Here is a 9,563-nt window from a genome sequence, read left to right as displayed (position 1 = left end):
TCAGCCTCTCGTTGTATGACAACCCCTCCATCCCAAGCACCATTCTAGTAAGCCTTCTCTGAACCTTTTCTGCCTTATTAGTACTGTTTTTAACTTCCTGAAAGTCATCATTAACTACTATATCCTTTACATGCAAGAGCTGAAGTTTCTCTTGAAGTTCTGCTGCCATTTATCATAGTTTATCCTCCTCTTTTGTCTGTTACCTTTACTTAAGTTAGTCTCAAATTTCTCCTCCAACCTGCAAAATCTACATATAAATTGTACATCTTCAGTACTAGCTTCCTCAAAAGTGCATGCCAGTTCCAAATTCCCAAATAAAACCCACTTCTTGCACCTTAAACACTTAGGGCTTAACACCTACACTACTCTTAACCATTGTAGTCTGGGAACAATCAACACTGAATACAAATAGTCTATTGGCAACACTGTTAAGCCTAACATTATAGTCAAATATATTGCACTACCTTATCACTACCTTCTTCTCACTGAAGTTATTACATTTATCTTTAAAACAAGAAGTGATAAATAACTGGTCTTTAGATGATATTTATGAAGTAATACAATATATTTAGCCTGTTTTGTTAATGAGGTTTCTCCTCTAATTGTCCCTAGTTGAAAATATCCTGTAACAGGACCCTATTTCAACTTCTCTCATAGGTGCTGTTGACAACCAGTTTGTTTCTACCTAGACTGTTACATATCTCCAGAAGGTTTCTAACAACTATGGCATCTAGTACTGAAGGAGACTACCAGTACACTCCAGGTCTTCATTCTGTGTCATATGTTACAGCTCCAGATGAAGAAACAGCTAAAAAATTGGCAGAGTAAGGTTTTTTGGGAAAACTCTTGATGATCAAAATAATGATGTGATGTATTGTTTACTAAGGATTGCTTGTAATTTATCATGCTGTTAACACCATCTCTTTTACACTTTAAAACTTGTTTTAATTTTGTTTTAAGTATTGTATGATTTTAAAGTTTTTACATTTATTGTTAAAGGACTAATTCTTACTCACATGTATCCAAAAACATTCAGGGTTTCTTGGTAAGCTATAACATTTATTTGGTGAAATAGATTTGATGCTGTATGTTTTTAAAATACACACCACTTATTGACAATGAAACTAATGAAATAATTTTAATGATTAGGTGTAGCGCTAGAGCCCAAAATAATTGTTCAGTGTTTGAACCTAGATTGTGGTATTAATCCCATATTACCCTAAAGTGTACACAAGTTTAAAGGTATATTACATGTAAATCAGAATTTTAGTAAGTGTAGATAATTGTCTTTTTGCAAAGCTGTGATACTATTTATATTATTTTGTGACAACTGTGCATAAAGAATGACCCATTTCATTGATTTTTGTAATTATTTGACAAATTATCTAAGTTTCTTGTAAATATTTAATACTGTAAACAATCAGATTTTAAAATTATAACATGCAATGAAATGTATTTATCTGTTAAGATGATCAAGTTTCTGAACCAGGAAGAAAAGACGTTCTGTTACTTCTCTACATGTAAGCTTTCACATCACTATATATATATATACATATATAACACATTAACGTAAAGACATACTTACTCTCTGCACACACTAACCACCAAACAGGATATTTCACAAGTTAACAAACCCCATTTTAAATACCCTGAGAATATCAAACTTTGTACATGTAATTTCCTTCAATGAAAACTTGGCAATATTTTGATACATAATTCCTGATTGAAGAAGTTTTTACTTCATTACTTATTATTCTTTCAGAAATATCACTGGAAATTCTGTGTGTGAAATATTTAAAGTTTTTGTCAACTGTCAGTATGAACATAATACATGTATTATTTATCCACATCAATAATATATGTTTGAGCAACTTTTTGGCATTACGCTGTAGTTTGTTGTATTTCAATGTGATGGCAGTGTTCACTTTAATGTTGTAAATGGTGTCTCAGAAGCTACTACATTTTAAATCAGCAAAACAAAATGAGAGAAATTACATTTATTAGCATGTGGCTGAGTACAGTTATTGTAGTTGCTAATTCTGATGTATACAAACCAGAATCGGTAAATGTTTATATAGAGATTTTGAATTTTTGTACACTAATTTATTACTTTATTTAACTGCACCTTTTACAATGATCAATGGCATTTTGTGATGGATTAGGTTAATGAAGCTGATCTGACTGTACTTTTAAGATGGAAACCTAGTAAACAACCAATATTCTTTAGAAATTTACAAAATATTAGCAAGGCTAAACCCTCAAACATATAACTTTCTATAATGTCCATCATGCTTGAACCTACAATATACATTATAACTTATCAGACTAAGACAACACAACCCACCAACTGTTAACCAACAAACACTCACAATACAGTCCATCTGTCCTCAAATCAATAATATACAAAGCCAAATCAAAGTTTACAGTAGATAGACAACTTTCCATTTTGGCAATAAAGTTAGAAAAATCATCCTTTACTCTCCAGATAATAATAAAAGAACTTTTTATTCCTACTAACTTTTTGTCATTGCAGTTTCGTCATAAAAACAATTAGGGATCAATATATACATAATCTATCTAGCTATAGTGAGATAGAAAGTTGTAATACTACAAAAAGTATTGAAACAAGAAAGTCAAAACCAGAAAAACTAGTTACTTAAAATAAAATACAAATTATCCCTACTTTGGCTCAGACTAACAAAATTACAAAAGTAGGGATAGTTGTGATGAAGCTTCAATGGTGAAATATTAGCAGAAATGAAAAGTTAATTTATTATTATCTTGGAATAAAGGTCAAGTTTTCTAACTTTTTTTTGCCAAAATGTCTAAATCTATCCAATATGCACTACAAATTCTGAATGACAACTTTCTGCCCTGACTGTCGTAATGTATATTAGATACTAAAGAAGAAAGTTCATGGGGAAGAAGTATTTATGTACATTATAAGTAAGCATTGTAGGGTGAGATATGGTTCTAGGACTGTGTTTAACCGTTAATAAATCCACAAAGAAGAATTAACTTTTTTTTTTTTTTTGTAGAGGACTTGTAAAAAACAAATTGGCTGCTTGTGTCAATATTATTCCCAGTATATTTTCAGTGTAAGTAAATATCCATTACTTAATATAACTAAATATCTACCTGTTTATTAATGCAACTAGAAGTAACATTGTTTTATTTTAAACACAATTAAATAAATATAAGCATATAAATAAAGTACTGATCTTGCTATCCTACTATAATGAGTTTTTTTCATCATATTAAAAATAAGTTTTAATTTGTGAAAAACTTTATAGAGAAAACAGTGAAATATCATAGATTCAAGTCATTTAACATGTGCTTTACAGCTTTAATTAAGTATTATCTGAAATATAGATGCAGGAATTGTAAGCACTCAACTCCTCTTTGAGTGCATAATTTCTATTCCAACTGAGTTTAGGATATTACATGTGATTTATATAGTAAGAACACATGCTGATTTAGTTCAAGCTGTAAACTTCTTGATTATTTAAGTTTCTTTTTATCAATAACTAAATAGAACAAAGTAACATTGCATGCGTCAACTTTCTCTCCTCTTGAAACCAAAATACTTCAGGGATTTTGTCATTCATGTTAAAAAAGAAGATTTTTTTAATATACATTTGAGATTTAAATCTCAATGTAAAATTGATTTCAGGATTCTATGGTTAAAAAGTTTTAACTTTGTAAAAATTATACAAGTGGGTTTTGTACACATATTTTTAAAAATCATAATTTATTGGGTATGTGTAAAACATTAATATTATGGTGTTTTTTAGTGAACTTAAAAGTTTTAGCAATTTCAGTTTTCAGAATTAAATTATTCCAGGACTAAGTCATATATGTTACAAACTTAACACATCTGTGAAACAAAAGAAGACATGAAAAAAAAAAAAGCTGCTTTGATTGGTGCACTTTGCTAAATTATCAAACCATTATTCATTGAAATGAGTATTACATCCGTTTTAGGAAATGGATTGGGAGTTGTAAATGTTTACAATTTCTAAGGTTTTTGCCATAAATAATTGCCTTTTCAGTTTTTATTCTGTATTGGATTCTATACAGCAATTATTTTGAAAGTTTTAAGTAATGTTAAAAGTGGGGAGTGACTGAGAAATTGTACTGAGAACTTGAATACACTGTACATTGGGATATAATGATTATTTACAAAAGAGTAATTGTGGTGATGTTTTTCCAACTTATTATTATATAGATATGAATGGAAGGATGAGATCCAGAAAGATCCAGAAGTTCTTATGGTAAGCTGAACTATGCCAAATAATATTTTTTACATTATTTTTCGTTTCTGAGTACTAACTTTACAGCATTCGTTGATTTATATAAGTCATATAAATTTTATAGTTCATTGAAAGTCATTAATATTATGATTTCTTCCTTGGAAATTTCTAAACCCCTTTACAAAACTATATAATCAGAATAACAAGTGAACTCAACAGTTTTAATCTAAGTGACGAAAAAATATATTTTATTAAATCAGTAATACATTTAGCTACATTAAGACGAATTAAATAGCACTTGTGATTCCAACAGTGCAATAATTTGTGTAATTATATGTAATCACCAATGAAAATTAATTTTGAGAAGATACTATGAAACTCATCAAATTTTTTGTGAACCTAACATTTATAAAATAAAAAATTACTTTTAATATAATAATGCAAAAACGTTTGCTAGATGTAGTCATTACTAACATTTTAAGAATTTATTGCCACATCTCATTCTATAAATTGTGCAAAATGTTCATTTGAATATTTCTTAAATTTCCGTTATAGATGATTAAGACAAGAACTTCTAGACTGGAAGATTTAACAAAGTTTGTAAGGTATGAATGTGTGTTTAGCATATACAATAAGGAATTAATATTCTTCAAGTTTAACTAAGTATTAAGATATTATTATTCAAGATAAAGCCTCTTACATACAAATTAAAACCACCAAAGCTAAAATTGGATAAATAGGAAGCAAAAGGTATATGTATGCAATTCATCAGGTTAATTGTGTGAAGTGTATTTATATATTTGGTATTTATCGTAACTCAGATTTATTGTTTTGTATGTTTTTCATGATGAACAATTGTAACATGATTTCGATGAAAATAAAGTTGTTATGGTTCAGATTTCTTATACACGCTTCAGACAATTAATATACTAATATTTTCCCAAAACATCCAAGCACGAAACACAGAAGTTCTGTAGAGTGTAAGTGTGAAAATAAACAAACCAAAACCCGATAGTCTATACAATACACAACATATTTTTATATTTCAACCCAAACCCAAGAAACAGACTTCCTTTTAGGAAAATTTCTAGGGTTACAGTTACAATTCTTTCTAAAAATAGCATTAAAGACATTCATGACTGCTAAGATTTGCTTTATTACATGACAATAATATTTTGGGACTATTGGTGTATCTCTTCAATATACCACATCTGAAGGCTACCCATTTCAAAGACAAACCACTCTGTTTGAAAAGTAAAACTATCCAAGTTTAAGATGACTCCCACCTTTTCAAGATTTATATCCCCTTGATCACCATTCACATCATTAAGTACTGAAAAAAATGATGCATTGATACTATCAATTCCCATAATAGTTTTAATCAAATTCCCACTTTTTTTTTTTTAAAGAAAACAATTTGCAAAATTTTTATTTGTCCTTGTATGACTATATTTCCATCCCTGGTATCATCCTAGTACCCCTCCTTTGAACCTTTTCCAACAGTTCAATGCCTTTCTTAAGGTAAAGAGCCCAAGATTAAACACAATACTCCAAATGAGGCCTAACCAGTGACCTATGCAAATGAAATAACCTCTTTAGATTTACATTAAATTTTTATATAAATACAACCAAAATTCTGGTTTGCTCTATCCAAGCAACAACTTGGATAGTTTAAAGAGACTGATCAATCAAAACACCAATATTTTTTTCTTCTATAACAATTTTAAGGTTATTCTCATCAAAATTATACTTATAGTTTAAATTACGATAATCCACAAGCATTACCCTGCATTTATTATAGTTAAAGGCTGTGTGATAGTTATTTGCCCAACTCTCCAAATGATCTAAGTCCTTTAGTAAAGCAACAGCATCCTCCTCACAACCAGTAATATTCAAGAATTTAATATCATGAACAAATTTTTGGTAAAACAGCAGCATCCTTGTAACGAGCAACACCAAAACCTCAATATAATGAGCAAATTTTTTGCTAAAGCAACAGCATCATCTTTACAGACAGCAACACCAAAGCCTTAATATCATGAGCAAATTTTAGCAGTTTATTGATCGTTCATTTATCAATTACATTGATGTAAACCAAAAAGAACAAAGGTACCCAACTTGTGACATTATTCAAATTTGATAACTCTATGTATAATAACCCTTTTGCTTTCTTTCCTCCAGCCATTTTGTGATCCAACAAACCAACTTATACCCCACACCCATAGAAATAATTTTTAAGAAGCCTTTTACGTGGCACCATGTCAAATGCTTTTTGAAAATCCAAATACACATCTTTATTCTCATCTACATAAGCAGTAACCTCTTCCAAGAATATCAAATATTAGTAAGGCAAGACTATTCCCCTAGTATTTAAGATAAGCTATGGAAGACAGTTACATTGTCCATAAAATGTCAGATATTGTTAAATATCTAGCATTCAAGGTCCTACTGCCAGTATTATACAAGTTCTTGTAAATATGAAAATACACTAGTGTATGTTTGTATATATATATATTAATTTTTTTAAATATTTACAGAGATAACCATCCCTATGAGGTTTGTGAAGTGATATCTACACCAGTAAGTGGCATTTTATATATTCTCTTTCTTGGCAAATACGTGTTTACTTGTAAATGTTAAAGAGTTAACTGTACTACAGAAAACAAAATTATGATAAATCTGATGTTTTGCTTTGATGGCTTGATCAGAGACTTGGACTTAGAAAAAAACCTTTGGCTGCTCTTAGACATTTGAAAAGAAGTTCTCTACCAACGTATTCTATTTCTTCAACAAAGTGTTCTCTAAGGAAGTTTGGCTGAAGAAGTGAAATGTCTTGGTATAGGATTTCTTTTCAGCTGCTCAAGAAAAGCTAAAGCTCCATCATGGCTTCTGGAATGTGTTCAAATTAAAATTTCTTGTCATCCATGTGTGTTTGGACACACAAACACTTCATAGATAGATTCCATGACCACTGTGCAGAATGCAGTTCACACTGTAACATGACTACTGTGATCCTTCAGAGCTGGCGCTGAACATAAGCAGCTGTTACTTTGAAGGACTTGCTGTCATCATTTCATTATGATTCCATTGTTAATTGGTTTTACACTGTCAAAATGAACAGTTGTCTATTCCAGCCCTTCCAAAGAACCCAAATTCACAGAGATGTGCTGCACACATCTCAAAGGCAATGCTTCATAAACTGTGTGCTATGGAATTTTTGCAATTATTAAGTAATTTTCATTTAGTAATGTAAATTTTTTATAAATTTAATAAATTTTTAAAATTTGATTTATTTTCTCCATGATACAAAGCATAACAGTAATTTCTGCCTGTCTTAGTCAGGGGTGTGCCATTAGGCCTGAAAATGATTGGGCTTTGAAAAAATACTGTCTGAATTTTACAAATGTTAATTTATTATTAGTGCGAGAAGTAACAGAAATCATTTTTACAATAAATGCACGTTATTTATCAAGAAGCAACATCTGAACAGATGATACCTTAGAGCAGTGTTTCCCAAACTTTTTCAGTTCGCGGCACACTGTTAATGTCCCAAACTTTTTGCAGCACGTGTAAATAAGTCCGTATGGCAGTGTTGTATTATCAACTTCTGAATAATGTTGAACAGTTTCATTTGTAGTATTTTATGCATAAAAAAAGCCATTCAATTGTTTTTACATATCCATCCTCCACACTTTTAGCTCTCTGTAATTTTTCTCCCTCTCATAATAACAATGTTTTGATATCTCAAACACATCGTGAAGCTATTTTATCTTCTGTTCCAGGGTTATATATATTAAAGCAGTGTAACTAATAACATTTTAACTTTTTTTGTTCTTAATAAGATACGTGTTAATGTAGGTGTTCCCTATACAATACTATAAAATATACCAATGATGAAAAACAGTAAAAACCCAACACATTTTAGAAGTAATAATTTGTGTTAATTAAATTCATTCTAATAAATTTTAGGTGTGCTGTATGACAGTTGACAGTTTTACCACACAGTAATAATAATTATCTTTTAAATCAAGTTTTCTTGAAAGAGGAAATTTTCAATGTTATTGTTAAGAGGATTCAGTATTGTTTATTGCTAGAATACATGTTGCAAGATATGGTTGCGGATTCTTTTTTTTTATATGTATATGTAAACAAAATTTTGTTTGTTTTAATGTAAATAAAATAATGACCCATATCTCCAGAAATTATTTTTTATTGGCTCAGTGCTTCACTATTACAGCTTTGTCAGGAGCTATCAATAGCCTAAAGATGAAACTAAATTGGAACACTGTCATACAAAGAGGTGTAGGTTACTCAATTTACATTAATAGAAATGTGTCGTAATAAACCTCAGTTTACATTGAACAAAGTTAAGAATAAAACTGTGTTTGTTTTTGTTCTGTAGATCCAACATGGAAACTTACCCTACTTGAAATGGTTAGGAGAAATTGTTCCAGATAAGTAATAAGCCTTGCTTTACCACAGAATAAACAGATATGCATGTGTCAAATCTTTGAAATTAATACAAAATGCTACTTGTATACTTTAACCACATTTGCTGGAATTATGTAGCTATAAAAACATTTTGTTCTTATACACAATGAATATTCCATTTGAGTAATTTATGTTATTCAAACAGTTTTAGTTCATCCAGTTCTTCGTTGCCAATATTAAGTAAAATGTTGAAAAAAAATACTGTTTGTTTCGATACAAGTTAAAGTACACTTGTGTAATGTACAAGATATAAATAAATACATTTTGGTACCATATTTCGCATGTATTAGTATTAATACTCAAGTTCAAATGACTGGTCAGTATTGAAACAAATACTGGTTCTAGGTTACTGGGTTGTCTTTACCAGATTTAGAGCTATCACATGTGTGGAAGAGTAATTGAAAGCAAAATGCACTACGTCTGTAAAATAATAATTGATAGCTTATTTCAATCACACCACAAGTGTAGATTTTTGGTCAATTGATGATATAATACTACTAACTACAGGAAAACTTTCACAGACAAGTATGAAGTTTGTATTTCTTTTCACATCTAGAAAAAAGTAACTTTTTAGGTAAATAAATATTTACTTTCTATAAGCAAGAACTACAGTAAAAAAAATTACATTAACACACAAGAATATTACTACATTTCAGTTCACTGTTTATTGATCCTTAATAGTAGTAACAATTTGTTCTATTTATAAAGATTTAGTCCACAATTAATGACAAAGACCACTGTACAAAATTGAAAGTTATTTGTGCATGCCAAGCCTAGTTATAGAAGTTTTTAAAGGTATTACACTGCCCTGCAATGTTT

The 9,563-nt window shown here is 29.8% G+C and overlaps 1 protein-coding gene across 6 annotated transcripts in view; it reads left to right on the top strand.

Moving 5' to 3' along the window:
• LOC106470959 (protein CutA homolog) overlaps positions 1 to 9,019 on the top strand; it is a 14,900-nt gene extending 5,881 nt beyond the window's left edge. For all 6 annotated transcript variants that reach the window (XM_013931540.2, XM_022399601.1, XM_022399600.1 and 3 more), the window contains 6 exons: positions 658 to 824; positions 3,039 to 3,098; positions 4,229 to 4,274; positions 4,809 to 4,858; positions 6,791 to 6,833; positions 8,656 to 9,019. In XM_013931540.2, coding sequence (XP_013786994.1) covers positions 658 to 824; positions 3,039 to 3,098; positions 4,229 to 4,274; positions 4,809 to 4,858; positions 6,791 to 6,833; positions 8,656 to 8,715 — 426 coding nt within the window. In that variant the 3' untranslated portion in view covers positions 8,716 to 9,019. The remainder of the gene's footprint in view (positions 1 to 657; positions 825 to 3,038; positions 3,099 to 4,228; positions 4,275 to 4,808; positions 4,859 to 6,790; positions 6,834 to 8,655) is intronic.
• The last annotated feature ends 544 nt before the right edge of the window (positions 9,020 to 9,563 follow it).

This window comes from Limulus polyphemus, unplaced genomic scaffold, assembly GCF_000517525.1.
Source record: "Limulus polyphemus unplaced genomic scaffold, Limulus_polyphemus-2.1.2 Scaffold4322, whole genome shotgun sequence".
Lineage (NCBI taxonomy): Eukaryota > Metazoa > Arthropoda > Merostomata > Xiphosura > Limulidae > Limulus > Limulus polyphemus.
The sequence above is the reverse complement of the archived record's forward strand: the minus strand, read 5'-3'. Positions and strand labels throughout refer to the sequence as shown.